At 42.3% G+C, this 19,244-nt stretch overlaps 1 protein-coding gene across 4 annotated transcripts in view; it reads right to left on the minus strand.

The window, feature by feature from the left end:
• The window catches only part of CFAP74 (cilia and flagella associated protein 74), an 83,429-nt gene that overhangs the window by 47,237 nt on the left and 16,948 nt on the right, over window positions 1-19,244 (minus strand). For 2 of the 4 annotated variants that reach the window (XM_083752381.1, XM_083752380.1), the window contains exons 7-16: window positions 17,024-17,197; window positions 15,159-15,269; window positions 14,957-15,059; window positions 14,132-14,289; window positions 11,748-11,955; window positions 9,935-10,129; window positions 7,638-7,811; window positions 5,808-5,926; window positions 3,123-3,189; window positions 1,043-1,132 (exon numbers count right to left, since the gene is read on the minus strand). In XM_083752381.1, coding sequence (XP_083608507.1) covers window positions 1,043-1,132; window positions 3,123-3,189; window positions 5,808-5,926; window positions 7,638-7,811; window positions 9,935-10,129; window positions 11,748-11,955; window positions 14,132-14,289; window positions 14,957-15,059; window positions 15,159-15,269; window positions 17,024-17,197 — 1,399 coding nt within the window. Of the gene's footprint in view, window positions 1-1,042; window positions 1,133-3,122; window positions 3,190-5,807; window positions 5,927-7,637; window positions 7,812-9,934; window positions 10,130-11,747; window positions 11,956-14,131; window positions 14,290-14,956; window positions 15,060-15,158; window positions 15,270-17,014; window positions 18,257-19,244 lie in introns of those variants that run through there. The other 2 variants (XM_083752383.1, XM_083752382.1) reach the window with 2 other exon arrangements.

Consider the following 19,244-nt stretch of genomic DNA (forward strand, 5'->3'; position numbering starts at 1 on the left):
AGCCTAGGACTTGCCGATCAGAAGGTCGGCGGTTCAAATCCCTGCAACAGGGTGAGCTCCCATTGCTTGGTCCCAGCTCCTGCCAACCTAGCAGTTCGAAAGCACGTCAAAGTGCAAGTAGATAAATAGGTACCGCTCCGGTGGGAAGGTAAACGGCATTTCCGTGTGCTGTTCTGGTTCGCCAGAAGCGGCTTAGTCATGCTGACCACATGACCCGGAAGCTGGACGCCGGCTCCCTCGGCCAGTAAAGCAATATGAGCGCCGCAACCCCAGAGTCGGCCACGACTGGACCTAATGGTCAGGAGTCCCTTTACCTTTACCTTACTTAAGTTAGATGAAATTTTGAATTCTTGCACCAAGGAAACAACTTGCTCCAATAAAGCTTAACAGCAGATTGAGCCTTTTTAAGACTATGCCCCCACACTACCACTATGCCCCCACACTACCTTTCCTGGGCTCTGCCCCCCACTTTGTGGATAACTTTAGGTTCTTAGTGGGCCAGCCCTCTGGTTGGAAGATGTGCACCCCTCCTCTGTCCCAAAACCTCTTGCTTGTTGTGCTTCCTGCACCTCAGGACGGGGTCCTGTGAGGGGACATTCAGCTCCTCGGAGGAAGGTGCCAATGAATGAACTGCCTCTGCCAGTCTTCACTCTGGCTCCGCCTACTGTTGGCTGTCTTCTGCCCTAACAGTACCAGTAGCTACCAACCTTTGCTGCAACTGGATAATGAATTTAAGGTACTTGGAACACCTGTAAAGTGCTATACAGAATGTTAAGCGTTGCTTTTACTACTTCAGCATGTTATAACTGTGCACAACAGGCAGGTCACAAGTGACTTGGGTTGCAGTTCCACAGAAAAGTAATCAAAACACATGCAGAAATTGTGTTTACTCTAGAATAAATGGTGTGTGGATTTGCTGCATTAAAAAGGAGAGAATGCAACCAGTTTCCCTCCCTCTACTTGCTAATATATTTACTTTCATTCCTATTTCCTGAAACAGGGCTGTCTCATCCAAAGATTCAAGGATTGGTATTGGACTCACCACACACTTCTTGGTTGAACACTTGAGTGGGATTGAGAAGGAGCCAATCTGAGATAAAAATGTGACTTCTCCTTCAAGATCCTGGTTTATCTAAAAAGGAAACAAAAATTGCTCTTCAGAATCTAGTTCTACCTGTCAGTAAATTAAGCATTGCTTTAGACTATTTAATGAGTTAATACAAAGTGTGCAACATTTTGCAGGATAACAGCAAGTATTACAGTCTTTCCATATATAGCCCTAGCTCTGGAATTAAGGCAGACTCACCCAGCACTATTACTGTGATATTTTTTTTTTTTAAATCAGTCCTATTTGCATAAGCTTTTAACCATAATTAGTATCAACTGTCCACCAGCACTTCTTATTGGCAACTGTGCTATTGTTTACTTACACACTGTTTAATTGGGCTGTTTTTTAAAATTGCTATTACTTCATACTGTTTTATATCTATTATGCAAGTCAATTTGAAAGCTGAATTAGTAGGTATACAACCATGGTGAAGAACTTCAGGTCTGGAGGCAGAATGTGGTCCTTCAAGCCTCCCTAACTGGCCCTCAAAAGTCTCACCTAGCCACACACCCTTTCCCCGGGCAACACCCCCTCTCTGGCCCTGCTTCATGCCACCTAGTGCTTTTGCCTGGCTGGTACGTGATTTGCTCCTTGCTTGGTTTTAAATAAAAACACTGAAGGTCAAACTAGACTCACATTTAAACTCTTATCATCCCACAGTAGCCCTGATTGAATCCTTGCTGTTTGCATTACACCAATGGAAACTTTTCCCGCCAATGGAAGTTTTTCTTCTAATGCAAATTGCAGGCATGCCGCCCCTGTCCCACCCAGGTTGGAACATCTGCTTAAACAAAAGGGTTAAAGCCCCCTAACTTCTGTGTGAGGGTTCTAATCCCAAACAAGACTCCTACATCTGCTAATCTGTGTAGTATCGTGGGTACATCCAATAGGTGTACATGGGAAAGTAGGGCATGTAACATTGTGAATGGACACTGCCACTGCTGGTTGGCTATGGCTGAAAGTCTAGCCACCCCTGCCTTAGGTGTCTATTAAAGCGAACAGGAGGAAGCATTTGCTCTTGTAGACTGTCACCAGCCAGAAAGCATTTCAGCAAGTCCATGGTCCCTCTTTAGATGCATTTATGGGAGGGACTGCACTTCAGTGGTACAGGGGCTGCTTTGCATGCAGTAAGTTTCAGGTTCAGTCTCTCCCCCCCCCCCATTTTTAAAAATATCACTTTTTATTTGCAAACTAAACAGGAGAAAAAGAAGAAATAAATTTAAAAATAAACTCCATTGCCAGCTGACATTAGTAACAATATTCCATCAATCCTGATTTAAATGTATGAATATGGGTTGCCTGTAAAAGTATCTGAATGAAACAGATGATTACGAACCACACAATCAAATGTAGAATGTTGAGATCTTCAAATCACTGGTGGGTGTTTCTCCTTCCAACCTTACAGGATTCTCAGAACTGTTGTCCATCTGTTAGTCCCCACTCCACAAGAATATCATTTAAGAGCTTGTGAACATTCACAAATGTCAAGGATTTATCCAAGACATTGATGTGAGCAGTAATTTCTGATCAGAACGAAAACTCTGCAGCAATTTCAGTGCTCCATCAGCAACACCCGTCTGAACTGTCTGAATTCCTTCCTATGGAGGTGCTGTGGAGTCCAGTATGCCCCCAACATAAACCTTTGTTGGCTCAATCTCCATTTTAAATCTAAAGAAATGCTGCACACCAATGATAAAGCAACATTCCATTGATTTACCTTGCAGTACCTGGAATCCTGAAGGGCTACAGTCATTCAGAGTGGCCAACACTGGGGCAGAAAAATACTCTGCCCTGGGGGGAAAACAGCTTTCTACACTCCTAATTTTTCCTCAGTTCAAGAAGGAAGCATTTCAAAATGTCAGCTCTCTATGACTGGTACAGTTATAAAACAGAATGATGGAAATTCACGGTTTGCAAAAAGCAGATCAACCTTGTGTGACTCTTCACTTAATCCTTTTGCTATCATGAAATTTGCAAATGCCATTTAATCAGGATGACTGCATGGCACGCCTACCATAGGTTTAAAGGTCACCCCTACTTCGCAAGACATTCCAGAAGACATTGGGCCTGGAGGATCAAAGCTGCAGTGGGAAATGAAAGACAGAATTAGATGACCATTTGAATGAGTTATTTGTGCTGTTCTTGTAACAGCAGCAAGCAAAATATGTGACTAAAATCATTTTAATCAATCAAGGTTTTTTTGAAATGAATCAGCTGTCATTTTCCAAATTAACTGACAGGTCTTTAAAATTCGCATATATTTTGAAAATTACTGAAACTTCAGTACAGAGGCCTTTCCGAGACCTACTTTAATACATTTGCTCTTTGAGAGATTATTATTCACTGTTCAAAGGGAACAACAGGTTTAATGGTTTATTTTACAATCCTTATTAAAATAAAAGAGAAATAGTCTTAAAAATAAGTTAGGGACAGGTGAATCTGTCCATTTCAGTTTATCATTTTTCCACTCTCAAATTCAGTTCCCCATATTTCAACACCTGTTTGCATTTATTTTTAAAATCTCATTAAAATTATCAGTAAATTTCTCCTAATAAAAACATTTTTTCTAGACAACTTTTCCTAATAGAATGTATTTTGCATGCTATTTTCCCTAATATATACATTTTATGCACACTTTACCCTACACACATCACTGGGCTGAAGAACCGCTCTGCAATTTTCAAAAGATGTATGTGTTTTACTTCACATCATGGGTGGTTGTTCTCAAAAAAATCCTGGCTACATTCAGATATATTTCTTATCAGTATCAATCTCATATGGATATCTATCTGGCCATCTGGAAGTCTCATATTAATCTATATGCTTAATTTAAGATTCATGAACAGATAGGATGATCACTGTTATTCACGATGTGAACTGACGGTGGTCTATTATAATATTATTAGTAGTATTCTTGATAGTATTTTTATGTATCATTATTATTATGTTTTTTTTCTCTTCTCCTTCTTTAATTTTATTTCATCTTTTTCTTTTTTTCTTGTTAAATTTAAATAAATAAGCAAACCAAAAGCGGTAAGCCAAGTACAAACCATGGCTACAAATTATGATTTCTTTGGAACAAAACAAACCATAATCCCTGATTCAAGCATAACACTAAACCAGGGTTCTTTTTTTTCCTGGGGGTTTTTGAGGCAGGGACACAAAGTAGGCAAAACTAGCTTTATACACCATTAACTATGGGTCACATGCAGTGGTGGTATGCAACATACATTGGACTCTTGATTCTATACATTTCAAGTATTTATCATTATTATTGCCCTGAATTTGATATTTGATAATTAACACACCGGTCTAACAGTGCTGTGCACCTTTAGCATAAGAAGAGAGAGCTCTGTCACATGACACATAACCACTGTAACTATTTTTAAGCAAGTGAAGGTAGAGTTTCCTGCTTCCAGGGTGGGTGGGGGGAATAATCCAGCCTGGCAAGCCAATCCCTGATTGGGACTCTTAAAAGGATGACATGAAAGTAAGATGTCAAGTTGCCATTTGATTTACAGCATAATTTCTGAACACTTGGCTAAAACCGGTCACTGTAATAAGCTGCTAATTTACAGCTTTCAACTTGAGATGAGAGTATTAGAGAGCCCAAGTTCAATCCACACAGATCTTTTCTTTCCAAGAGCCACCCCTAGCAGCAAATCTGCTGCAGCATGTAATCTTTGTCGAGAAGAGGATGTAGAGTCGAAAATGCTACCCACGTGCTTGCTTAATATGTGCCGACACAGGAATAAAGTTGTGCTTTCACCATATGAATTTGCTAATCAACATTATGTTCTTAAGTATCAGGTACCAAAGGAAATAAATCAAGCTTCATGAATGGTACCCTGTAAAACAGGAATTGGCAACATGCACCCCATTGTAGTTGGACTGGAACGCCCATCATTCCTGTTCATTGGTCATGCTGGCTGAAATTGATGGTAGTTATAATCCAACCACTTCTGGAGGGTTGCGGGTTCCGCATCCCTGATTAAAATACTATCCTAAACATGTTTGTTCAGAAGTAAATTCTGGGCTTCTTCCGTAGAACAATGCAAGGGGCCCCTGTGTCTCTCCAGGTGTGGCTGGACTCCAACTGCCACCATCCCTGGCCACTGGCCATGACTGCTGGGAGTTGCAGTTCAGCAACATCTGGGGACCGAAGGTTCCTCACATACAATGACCAGGGACTTGTGGCTCTACAGGTGTTGCTGGACTCTAGCTCCTAGCATATCTGGCTACTGGACATGCTACTAAGGCTGATGGGAGTTGGGTCCCATAACATCTTGGGGAGGAAGGGCCAAAACTTCTTCCATCTCTGTCACAGGAGATGACAAGGAGAAGCTAGGACCCAGGGAACCCACAGACTATGAGAACTGTTGACCAACCATATGGTGTTGGCCTACCACTCCTGAATCCCATTAGCCTTGACTATTGGCCATGCTGATGAGAGATGTGGTTCAGCAACACTTGGAGGACCAAAGGTTCCCCACTTCTGCAGTAGTGGAAAATCCTGTTTCTTTACTTCTTTACTACCATGGTCATTTGCTGCATTGCTGGCCTTCAGAAAAGTTAGCAGCGGCTGAAGCATCCGACTGGGAAGCTGTAAGGTCTAATAAGTGCCACTGCTCATTTTCTTTTCCACCTCCCCTGCACCCCCAGTCCCAGAAGAAGCAAAAATCCAACCAAATGTACTTACTGAACTGTAAAAAAATCCTTGAGGTGTTCACTGACTCCCACCAGCTTGCAGTAGTTAATGCTATAGAAAGCATTGATCAAAATCATCTTCTTTTTATAGGTTTTACCAATGTCAAAGTCCTGGAAAGAATTAAAACATGTGGTATTCTAACACACTAAGAGATTTTGTGGTGGATAGAAATGTCATTGACTGTGATTGGCTGAGCTGCCCTCATATCACACAAGAGTCAGGGCAATCAAAAGGCTTTCTTGCTGCCATTGGTTGAGTTCTATTGAACTTACTTCTGAGTAGGCATGTATAGGATTGTATTGTTGATTATAAATTGTTCTTTTGATTCCAACAGGGATTAATTTGGCAGTGTACTTTTATTTTTAAAAACAATTGTAATACAAAAGCTAACGAACGGGAGGTAGCATGCACCATCTTAGAAAAAGCATTCCCCTTTTTTCACACACAAGGGAACACCCCTTCTAAGACTGCCTACAATGGTGGCTAACTTGTGGCCCTCCAGGTGCTGTTAGACTCTAACTGCCATCAGCTCTAGCCAGCAGAGCCAATGGTCACGGATGATAGAAGTGGTGGTTCAACAATACCTAGAAGGCCATAGGTTCACCATCCTTGTGTTATAGTGCAAACCTGTGAATATTTATTTAAATAAAGTTCCATAGTAATCAATGGTGCTTACTCCCAGGTATGGAATTGCAGCCGTAATTCATAGTTCCATTAAACAGGGTCATTCTGCAATTGATTAATCCATGAAATACATCAATTACAAGCAACCTGATTGGCTAAAAAAATCAGTTAGGCTCAAGATCTATTTAAAATTTATTTTTAAATACATGAACAGCCATAGGTCAGGGTGGAGGAACCTATGACTTTCCAGGTGTTGTTGGATTGCAATTCCCACCAACATGGCCAATACGCAGGGTTCATGGGATATGTAGTCCAGCAACATCTGGAGAGGCATATGCTTCCTATCTCTGGAATGAACCTAAAAAAGAATGCACAATATGTTTCAATATGTTGTAAGTGTCTTAAATATCTTTGAGTCAATCTGTTGCATACCTTTTGAAATATCAGAGCCTTATGTTTTCCCTTTCTTTAAGTAAGATGCTGTGTGTGTGTGTGTGTGTGTGTGTGTGTGTGTGTGTGTAGACATTGCTGCACACAAATAAAGAAATATGCATGCAGCATGGAAAACTATTCCTATGTGATATTGATTAATCAACTAAGATTTTTTAGATGAATGGATGAAGAATTGGAGAGTAAGTACAGTCTAGTTCAGTGTTTCCCAACCTTGTGCCTCCAGATGTTTTTGGCCTACAACTCCCATCATCCCTAGCTAGCAAGACCAGTGGTCAGGGATGATGGGAGTTGTAGGCCAAAAACATCTGGAGGCACAAGGTTGGGAAACACTGGTCTAGTTGTTGCAGTGCTGGACTAAATCCCCCACTCAACCATGATGTTCATTGTTTGACCATGAGTCAGTGTCTCACTTTTTCTTCCCCTGCCTTCAGTCTCACCTACCTCAAAGGGTTGTTGCAGGGATAAAATGGACCGTGTACACTGCTCTGAAATCAATGGAGGAAGGGTGGGATGGAAACATAATCATCATCATTTTATGAAACTTGAACTTTGCCAGAGTAGGAAATCCTGTTTTGTGCATATTGCAACAGTATGTATTAAAGCCACCAGAAGTCAATGGGCCATTTCTATTCTTTCCAGAGCTGATTTTTTTAAAAACACACACACACACACACACACACAAAAAAAAAAAAACCACGCCTAGCCCTGATCTATCCCCCACCCCCACGGAAACCCCATACTAACCTTAAAGTGAATGAGGCTTGGCTTGCTATAGAAAGGACACCCCCTAAATTCAAGTCCACAGACTTTATGTTTGCGAATAATTCCACTATGCAGCTTCTCCAAGTTTTGAGAAAATATCTCCTTTTCCAGTTTAGATGCACCAACAGGTTTGGAGTCTAAACCGACATCTGGCATCTGAACAGTGTGAAACCATAGTGGAGAGGAGATATATGATTAGGTTATTTTAAAAATGGGAATATTCCCCCCCCCCTTTTGTCTTTTTTGCTAAGTCTATTCATTATTTGCAGGGCTTTAGTTAACAGTTGCAGAGAGGCCCACAGCACTGGGAAGAGAAGGTTAAACTCATTCCCTAAAATTGCTAATTGTCCCATTGGGTGAAACATACAGGAGCCCAGCCTCTCGCCCACTCCAGCTTCCATGATTCCAATACTATGATTGTGAACTTAGAAAATGATGTGGAAAGCATTAGGAATTCAAATTGTGAGAAGAATTTCTGTCATTATTATTATTTTTAATTAAATGTGACAAATCTTCCTGGCTGATCTTCTGGATCACATAATGGCCTTGTTTGCACACCAGAGTACAGCATAGAAACAAAACTACAATCCCTGGTTCAGACATACCACTAGGGGCAGAATTCAACAGTGTACCCTTCTGATTGATCCATCAATGAAACCATGAAGAGGAACAATTCCCCTCCTCCCCTGTAGCCTTTTTGGGGTTACTACAACCCCTCCATCATGGAGGGGGGCAAAGGGGGGATCCCTGTTGCATAAGCAAAAGCCGTTGCATGAGCTTCTGCTGATAGTACTCATTAGCTAAATACCGTCCTAAATCAGGGATTGTGATATGTTCCATCCATACACTACTGAGGAGACACATTTTCAAAAGGCCCTATCATTGTAAACCACTATAAACTATGGTTTGCCACAATGTGCAAACTGGGCCAGAGTTTGGCCCACAGTTGTCTCCCAAAAGCCACTGGAGAACAGAACACAAAGGATCTTGGCAACAGAGTGAAACAGAGGTTTCCACTTTGTGAATGTACATTATTCATTTGTCTTCCAAGCCTTTAACACTGCTGCAGTGCTCTAAAGAGTCGCTCTGTTGTTTCAAGCGCAGGGTGAAAAGGGATTTCTTTTTTCCACATGAAATCATCTCCATCACCAACTCAACAGAATGTCATGTTCAGTCGCAACAGTCAAACAAGCCAGCAAACATGAAGTGATATGTGTCTTCACAAATCTCTGAGGCAAGACCAAGCCAGATATCCCGCCCCCCCCCCCCCCCAGTTAGGAGAAGAAACGCTTTTGAAAATAGTCCCAGACTTCAGCTCCTTTAAAATAGAGCATCCTAACAAGAGTTTTGGCAAACCAAATGCTTCTCCAAGAACTGAGGTGAGGGGGAGCCAGTTTGAAAATGGCATGAGAGAAGCATCAATCCCATAATATTAGGAAGCTGAAAACCATTGATATACTGGTCCTTTGGCATTGCCAGCTTCACAGAGATGTAAGGAGACACAATTTCTGTCCTGCTCCATTCAATTAAACTATGGTTTAATGCAACCTGCCAATGGGTCATATCCACACCATACGCTTTAAAAGGCTATCTAACCTCTACTTCCTGAAGCAATAAGCAAACTGAAACACAATCATTCTTTTGAGATTCACAGTTCTATGAATTTTGCAATGCAGTTCTCCAGCAAAGTAATAAGCAGAAAAATGCTTATACTAGGATAAATTGTGCATACAAAATAGCATACAAAAATGCATTATATTAGGGGAAATTGTTTTGCAAAAATCAGTACATTAGGCAAAATTGAGGTGTGGGTTGTGTTTCAGTTTGCTTATTGCTTCAGGAAATAGAGATTAGATAGCCTTTTAAAGCGTATGCCAGTCCTACTTAGAGTAGACCTATTAAAGTTAATAGACACAGCTGATTAAAGTTTGCTAATTTCAATGAGTTTACTCTGAGTAGAACTTAGTTAGGGAAATGCACACAAAAATGCTGATAAATTCTTACAAAAACTTTAAAAAATGCAAACTGATATGGAAATGTGGAGAACTGAAAGTAAAAATGCAAAACTGAGAGAAACCAAAATTGACAAATTCTCCCATCTCTAGCAGTGGGTGGGGTTTCTCACAACAACAGGGTAAGACTCTTCAAGGACTGATAGGGCACCCACACCCACCCACATCAAAGGAGTAACCTATCTTAGCAGAACCTCTTCTGCTGAAGGAGATCTAGTGTGGTCCTACCAAATAAATAAACAAAAAAGTAAGTAAAGCATGATGAACCTGGGGCACGCTGCACTCTTGGTTCCAAATTCCCGTAAACTCTGGCTTTGCTAGTGTCTCATCCCGGGTGTTCCCATCTTCTTCCTCCTCCTCCTCCTCTCGATATTTGGTTTCTGCAATCATCTCTTGAGATGTTCCCATAAGTAAGTTTCTGTCATCAAGTGAGACGCAAGGTGAAGGGGAACGCCAATGTTTCTATTGCAATACAAAAACACGAGTGACTGCCTGCGACCCTGGTGAAACAGACTAAACCACCTTGAAACTTTTACTGATTAAAATTACATAGGGGGAAAATGCTGGAGATATATTTTATTTTTTACGTTGACAAATGATCTAGAAGTCTTGACAATATTACAAAACAACATATCATGCATTTCAAAGCAAGAGCAGCCCAAACTAGTCCAGGAGTCTGGCTTTCCACAGTGACCAATTAGAAGCTTCCAAGAAACTCAGACTATGGGCACTAAGGCAATAGCACCCCTGCATCAAATTGCATTTGGTGAAATAGTATCACCAAACCAGGAAGTTCTCCTTAGCTATTAATTCCAATAGCCAGCCATTTATACACCTTTTATTAACTTGTCTAATTTGACTATGGTTGCCATGCGTTCAGAATTTCTTGGACATAGCCAGAATAATGCAGTCAGAAGCAGTGTCCAGAGGAAATCGCTGAACTGTCCAGGAAAATCCAGACGTATTGCAACCAAAGCCGGTAGTCTTGATTTTGGCGTGTTTTATTAAAAATTGCTCAAAAACTTCATTTTTAAAAATAGATTTTGCAAATAAAGCTCAACCAACAACTTTGGGCTGGGAGAGATTCTGCTTGAAATCCTGGAGTGCTGCTTCCAGTCAGTTGTAGACAATACTGAGCTAGGCGGACCAATGAGTCTGACTTGATAAAGCAGCATCTGATGTTCCTAATCACACTGTTAACATCACATGTAGTTAGGTGCCAAGACCCAGGCTAGATTATGCATTCCCTAGGGTTTGTTTTTCTTCTAGAAATAGTGAGTGGTGGGAGGGATCTTGGATCGGGATTGTGGTGTATATGAAGGAGGGTGATCCTTCCCCCTCCTCCTATCATTTATCTCCAAAGGTGTCATTGCAACAAATAGAAATTTAAGGGGCAAACAGTAGTTCTGAAGAGTTGGTTTTTTGGGTGGAAACAGTGGAGGTCACAGTCCCAATCTATAAGGTCTGTTCTTCCCTACCAAGACATAGCTGCTGTTTCTAGAATTAAAACAGATCCTGCATTCTTTATAATCTGGAGCTAAACTAGTGGCCATCAGCAACACACCTTACGTCAGTGAATTCCTACATGGATTCTTATTTATTAATTAACTTTCTATTGAGCCCTTCCTCCCAAAGGAGCCCAAGGTGGCAATAACACTGAACCAGGAGCCCTACAGGTCTGGTACTATTTACCTACGCCTATCCTGACAAAGGAAGGAACTCCAGGCATTTCAAGCTAGGACAGCCATACCACTGATTTATCAGCCCTTAAAGACAGAAGTGGGAAACCTTAGGCCTGGTGTCTGTCTGACCCTCAGAACTCTCCACAGACTATGGCCTTCATTGGCCCTTGTTGAGCACCTCAAATGTTTGCCTGGCTGAAAGGAGGATAAAAAAGTGATTTTTTTTCTGTAGAAACTGAATTAATGTATAAAGGTAAAAAAATGCATTTGTTGCTCCACCCCCTTTTACCTCTAGCCCTGCCCACCAATGGCATCTGGCCCTCGGAAAGTGAATGTGGCCCTTGCGCTGAAAAAACTTCCCCACCTTAGTTTCAAAGGCTAGCTGCACTTCTGTTTACCTGTGGAACAATGGGCACTGCATCATCACATGCTTTCTTGATGTACTGCCATGTTTTCATGCGCCATTTTACAGCGTCAGAAAGCTTATCCTGGCTCTTCAGGGTCTGTGGGCACGACTGCTTCTTCACTTTCTCCATCTGAGCATCTTCTTTCAAAATCTGACTGACAATCTCAATTTTTCTTGCTTTCTGCTGTTCCACAAATTCCCTGTATTGAAAACAAAGATGCGCAAACTAAGAGCCCTAATGAACAGTCAGATGGCTTCATCTTCACCTAAACAGCTGGAATGCTATTATAATTTGAAAAAAAGAATATATAATAGAAAAAAGGCATCCTCTTTGCATAGGCAAGGTATTCCCTTTCAAGGCTTTTGTATAGTTTGTGCCAGCTAAGTACCTGTTAGCTACTAGAATTTGTGTCAATGCCCCACCTGCTCAAAAACTATTCTGCAGTTTGCATCTAGCCAGTGAAAAAGACAGAAGCTCCAGATGGTTAGCAAGAAGGTGTCAGGGAAGTCTTCAAGGATTTGCTACTGGGGTGGCTTGTGGGTGGAAGAAGTAGTAGCTTTACATCTGGCTACCTGCCTGCTCCCACTTTAGAGTCTCTATGCTGCTGTAGGAGCATTGATTATATGCCTCTACTTAGTTATGATGTTAAAAAAATACACAGAGAGGAAAAAAGTTGTGTGTATATCACTTATGCAAAGTTTCCCCATAAAAATAAGCCTTTCTAATTTAGAAGATATATTAGACTTAATCCAGGAGAAGGTTAAAAACATAACGGATGGCCATCTGTCATGGATGCTTTAGCTGAGATTCCTGCATTGTGGGGGTTGGTCTAGATGAACCTCAGGGTCCCTTTCAAATCAACAATTTTCTGTTTCTATGATAATAAAAGCCTGTTGGATCAGTCCAAAGGCCCATCTGATCCAACATCCTGTTCCCACAGTGGCCAACCAGATGACGTTGGGTAACCTGCAAGCAGGATTCAAGGACAAGACCACTCTCCTCTCCTGTGGTTTACAGCAACCACTTATCAGAATAATCACTGCCTCCAGCTGTATCACGGCTAGTAGGTATTGATAGCCCTATCCTATGAATGTGTCTAATCCTCTTTTCAAGCCATCCAACTTGTCCTGCGCAGGGCAAGACCCAATGAAATTATCAGGAGCCATGCAAGAACATTAAATGAGCTCTTTGCTTCAATGGGACTCATGCAAAATGACTTTTTAGAGCTTGAGGGAGCACTGTAGAGCAGGGGTCAGCAAACTTTTCCAGCAGGGGGCTGGTCCACTGTCCCTCAGACCTTGTAGGGGGCTGGACTATATTTTTTTTTTGGGGGGTGAATGAATTCCTATGCCCCACAAATAACCCAGAGTTGCATTTTAAATAAAAGGATACATTCTACTCATGTAAGAACACGCTGATTCCCAAACCGTCCGTGGGCTGGATTTAGAAGGCGATTGAGCCAGATCCGGCCCCTGGGCCTTAGTTTGCCTACCCATGCTGTACAGTGTCTAGTCCAACTCCCTGCCCGATACATCAAGCCCATAGTTAGATCAGCTCCAACAGATGCCTATCTAACTTCAGCTTGATAAACTCCACTGTTGTGACTTGCTCTTCCTTGGTACTAGACACTGCGTCTTCAGAGGACGAAAGAGGTTGAGGACCTTGAGGGTCAAGCCAGGTCTCCTTCAGTCAGTGCCAACGATCCTGTTGAGGAGCCCTGCGGGTTGACATGTGCTGAAGGACCCTTGAAGCTACCACTCTGTCCTTGAGCCCAGGCTGCAGAGTAACAACGAAACATGTGTCTACAGACCCAAAGTCATCACACACCTCATGAGTAAGGGGTCTGGTTGTGCGTAAGCAATCCCTGGAACTCCTCTACTATCAGCAGCTGGGGTTAGGGTGTGGTCTAGCATGTGTAGCCAAGTTATGAGAGTAGGGACAAAAATCACATACTGTATGTCACACTGGACTCATTAGAGGAGAGTCAGGCTAAACAAATTTTGGGGTGACAATCTTGTGTGTTTTTGCAGGTAGCTTTATGCAGCCTAAGATGACTCTCAGAGAATCCCTAGAAAGTCAGCACCTAATAATATAAATGACTTAATGCACAATGCCAATGCCTTCCTTTCTTTCTTTTGATAGACCCAGCAAGCAAAGCATAAAAACCTTCATCTAATCTTTGTCTTTAGTGATGCAATGCCTCCCACACCTTTCCAGAGTTAGATATTATATAAACCAGTGTTCAATTGGTAGTTTCCTCTAAGTTTGAGACTTCATATCTTCATTGCAAGAGACACAAATAGTTTCCTGTTCCTTTTTAAAAAGTACTACCATCCCCCCACCCCACACTCGCAAAAAAAAAAGTGGCAGCTCACTTCTTCCGCTTCTCAAACTCCACCTGTCTTTTATAGAGAAAAGCCTCCCGGGTGACATTGTGTCCTTGGGCCTCGATGGTTTCCTTCAATTTCTGCTCTTGCTCTTGAGTATCAAGAAAGTTGGCTTTGTTCTGAGCCTGGTGAGTTCGGAGCTTTTCCTACATATTGGTGCAGGGGAGGGGTTAGATTCATTTGTGCACAGCTCCACAAGAAAGAAACTTAAGATAAATTTGCAGTACACATTTAAACATGCCAGACAGAGGGACATCAACCTACAACTGAAGACCCTTGGGACAAGAGGGCCTTTGCCATAGGGTTGAAGTTTGCCCTGCTGGCCCCTGTTATCAAGGAGGCACCCTGCCTGTCGAAACCAACTGAAGACACATTGATTTCAACACAGAGTTAAAACTGGTTTCAAAAAGTGCAATCCATTTCCAACCTAACCAAGATGCCAGTGAGCTTCCACTGGACTTGAAACAGGTTGCGAGCATTCCAGCTTTTCAAATGCGCTCCACCTTCCATATAATAGCAACACTGGTGGTCGTTAGAAGGGAGATTGTAATTATTACATATATACCCTTCCTTTCCTTCACAATTGGAGCAATACGCATAATCTGCATACACTTGTAAAATAGGTTAGGCTAAGACACAGCAGCTGGCCCCAAGTCATCAACTGAGCTTCATGGTTGATCTGAATCCTAGCCCAACACTTTAACCACTGTGTAGTCCTGTCAAGGGGTGCTAAAAGAGACTCCTCAGTTGGGAAAGCTGGTCTACCCAAGGACGCCAAGGCATGCTTAGAAAAATCAAAGATAAAGCTAATACCCGATTGGAAGAGATGTTGTTCTTCAGGGACAACACAGTTTCCATCCTCTTTTGCATATATTCCTGGTTTTTCTGTTCCTCGCTTGCTTCTTTGTCACGGATCCTATTGGAGGAGCAAATCCAGTCAAGTTCATGGCTGCATCTATCATTCCCAGTGTTGTTATTGAAAACTTAAAATTTTAATGAAGTGCAAATGGCAAACCTTCCCAAACTTTTCTTCAGAAACTTGACTGCTTTTTCATGGTTCCTCTGAGCATCTTCCAATGCTTTGGAAAGACGGTGCTCATAATCATCCCTGGCTTTCTGTATTTTTCTATAGAGAAGCAAAACACAGATTTCAAAACAAAATAACATTGTATGCCTGGCTTATATTCTTGAGTTAGTAGGACCATGGCTGGTGTTAGGGGTTGGTTTTTGTGGGCACCTGGCAAGGTCCACAGTCCAGAAGGGGCCTTTTACTAATCCTAGCCCTGCTACTCCTCTTCATTGCTGCTGCTGCTGTCTGTTTATTTGCCCTCTACAAGCAGAGAGAGGAGCAAGAAGGAGCACTAACCTTTGCCCAATTCGCCTTCCTTCCCTGGATGCTGCTGCTACTGAAACTCAGAGGAAGAGGCAAGTTAATGGGTGGCAGCAGCATCAACAGCAGTAAGGAGCTGGCGCCCACTAAAAACATGTTACCCAAGAACCACCACACAAGAAAGCTGGATGCAGCAGTGACAGGACCTTCAGAAGTTAACTGAGTTTGCTCTCAGGCTGGTGATCTGGAAGCAAGCAGGTCCCATTCAGGTGGGCAGTCCAACCAGGAAAAAGGTGGGCTGTATAAAGTGAGTATGTGAAAGTGAGGAAGGGGCAGGTTGAGTGCATCTCAGCCTGCCCCAGGGAAATGAGTTCAGGAAGTTCTTCTTAAGGTTTAGTCAAAATCATCTCACTTGTAATCTGAACTCATTAGTTTGGGTCCTGCCTTCTGGAACAACAAGAAACAAACTTTGCTCCATCATCACATATTTCAAGGATGATCTCATATTTTATAATGATTTATCAGTACACAAGTATGCATCACTAAGGGGAAGAGATATGAAGGAGCTGGAGAAATGGACAGCTGCATTGCAGTATACAGTGGTGCCCCGCAAGATGAATGCTTCGCAAGACGGAAAACTCGCTAGACGAAAGAGTTTTCCGTTTTGGAGGTGCTTCGCAAAACGAATTTCCTATGGGCTTGCTTTGCAAGACGAAAATGTCTTGCGGGTTTTTTCCCTCCCCCCCTTTTTCTAAGCATCTAAGCCGCTCATCCGCTAAGCCGATAAGCCGCTAAAAGCTGCTAAAAGCCGCTAAAAGCCGCTAATAGCGCTAATCCGCTAATCCGTCAATGGGCTTGCTTCGCAAGACGAAAAAACCGCTAGACGAAGAGCCTCGCAGAACGGATTCTTTTCGTCTTGCAAGGCACCACTGTACTGAGGCAAGAACTCTAGGAAAGAAAAAGCAACAGAAGGTTCCTACTGCATTGGTTGCAACTTGAGAACTAGGACAGGTAGAAATATGGATGGGGAGACTTCGGGAAACAACTCCAGAGTGGCCCCTGCACTGGTACCTTCCAGATATTATTGGGAATGAAACCTCCATCAGTTCCAACCAGCATGACCAACGGTCAAGGGTTTAGTCCTGGGGTAGGGAACCTTTTCAGGTTGAAGGCCACATTCCCTTCTAGGTGACCTTCCAAGGTCCACATGCCAGTGGAGCAATGACTGTAAAATTTACCTCTATACAGTAGGCATGTTTCTATACACACCTCTCTCTATCCTCCTTTCAAGCAAGCAAGAGGTGCTTTCGGGGTTTAAGGGCACATTCCAGCCAGGCAAAAGCACTCAAGGAGGATGCAAAGCATGGCCACTGCGGGATGTGGTCTGAGAAGAAGGGATGTGGCTTTGGGGAGAGTTCCTGAGCTTGATAAAGAACAAGTAGGGACATATTTGCCCCCTAGGCCAGAGGTTCCCACTCCAAGTTTAGTCTAGCAGCATCTGGAGGGGCTGGCCTTAAGTTGAGGAAGACTGCAGCACACACCTCACTTACCTCTCCATGGCCAGCCACCTCTGGTTTAGCTGCAAAGTTCGGTTCTTCTGGTTCTGGAGGCGTTCTGCTGCTTGCATTTGGTTCTGCTGGTCCAAATATTCCTCGTCCTGTTTGATCTGGTTACGGAGCTCGGAAAAATTGCCCTGCTCAATTTCAATCTTCCACATCTCGAGTCTTATAAAAACAGACAAAGGAAGAACAAGCAATAATTAAGGACGTCTGCTGACCTGACCGCGGAGCAATTTGCTAGCACTTTGTGGATGGGAACCATGCTGCATTCCCCCCCCCCAACTGACCACAGCTTACAGTAACACACCAAATCAAGTGAAAGCTTGTCAAGTCACAAATTAAAAATATTTGACAGTGGAAAATAAAATGAAACATTACAATATAGAAATACCATGAAAGTAAAACTCACTTTTCAGCTACTGAACAGAGAAACCACCTTCAGTTCATTAGCCAGAATTTTCCCTCCCAAACACACATACAACAGCCCGATAAGGATGCATCATGCTCAATGAGAACAGAATGCTTACTAGCTATTCAGGGCTTAAAAACCAAACATCAAGTGGGCAGGAGTACGGAATGGAGTATCCGTAGACCAGGCATGACTAGCTACTTTGAACCCTGAACAGGAGCACTTGATACAGCAACATTTTTTCATAGTTGCCCCTTGTTTCTCATCATTACAAAACAGGTTATTTTGGTTTCATCGTGTGAGAAATGTTTTATGCTACAATTCTATACACACTTACCCAAGAGTAAATCTCTAGAGACTTAGTGGGTTGTATCTAACCAAGTCCTATTATGAGTAGACCTACTGAAACTAAGAGTTGGTTATGTCTCCTAGCGTCATTGGGTCTACTCTAAGTAGGACTACCATTGGCTAAATATAACCCAAAGGCAACACCTTAAAAAAAAATCACATGTGGTCCTCTGCATATCAAATACTAAAACCCTCAATTTCATCCACTCCTTTGAATTAGCTTGGGCCAGCTGAGGCCACTTTTGACAGCCGTTTTTAAAAAAATATTTTTTAAAAATGCAAATGCCACTCATCACACTACTAAAAAAAGTGCCAAGGAAGGTCCCCCCCCCCCCCCCCGTTTCTTAAGCTTTTTATATAATTCAGCTGCAGGAGTCAGGCTGCTCTCTGGTTAATCAGCTGCTCAAGCTCTGCCATAAGCCCTTCATCCTGGACTCGCTTTGATGTGGCTGCAGCAGTGGTGTGACCTCCGACAAAAATAAAAAGGATTGGGTTTTTCTCCCCTCAAAAGACAAATACCTTGTATTTCTGTAAAGCATGATTTCAAACATGCAAGGCATCAGTTAAGAGCATGCAGTGTTGACTATTATGCCAGCTCAAACATAAATTGCTGAACTAGCCATTATTTTGACAATTCAGCCCCCCAAACACTCCTCTCTCATCCTAGTCCAACACTCTTAACCAGAATACCACACTGCCTCTTCTCCCCTTTCAGGCAATTTCTATCTCAAGTGTGAAAAGGAAGGATTGACTTTCCTCCCTCGGTTGCAAAAGGAGAAGCAGGCCAAACCAGTGCAGCCTGGCAGAGCTCCATCAAAACATCATAGAAAGTTTGAGGACGAAGTAGGTTAGACAAACATCTGTTGGGAATCGTTTAGATAGAAATGGTCCTCTTTCAGGGCATGGGATGACCCCATTAAGCTCCCTTCCTGCTCCAAATGTCTTTAATACTAGCAGTTGCCTTCATTTGGTTCAGCTTGTATATCAAAGTTTCATTTACAAAGCAGTTAATTGTATGGGTGCAAGAGAAAATAACTAGTGCTTCTTCTACAAATATGTATGTTGAACACTTAAATTATCCAAGGAATCATTTAGTAACCTAAATCAAAGCTGCATTTTAAAAATACATGATTTCTTTTTGCAAGTTTATTCTGGATTGCATTGAGGACACAAACGACAACGTAAGGTTCAGGAGATGGGGCACTTTCTGCTTCCACCCTGCCCCCTCACATTCTTGCTGCGGAGGGGGGTGGGAAGGAAGGACCAGAAGATTTACCCAGTGCCTGACAATTGGAAAGAATCAACATGATGTGAAAAATTATTTCTAGGCATCTCAGTCTTACCCATGATGCCACAAGACCAAACAAATAAACAAATAAATAAATAAAACTGTTTCCACAATGCAATTCAAACTTTCTTTAAGAGGGTGGTTGTCTTTTCACATTTTCCTTCCAT

This window comes from Podarcis gaigeae, assembly GCF_964106915.1.
Source record: "Podarcis gaigeae genome assembly, chromosome: 8".
NCBI classification, from domain to species: Eukaryota; Metazoa; Chordata; class Lepidosauria; order Squamata; family Lacertidae; genus Podarcis; species Podarcis gaigeae.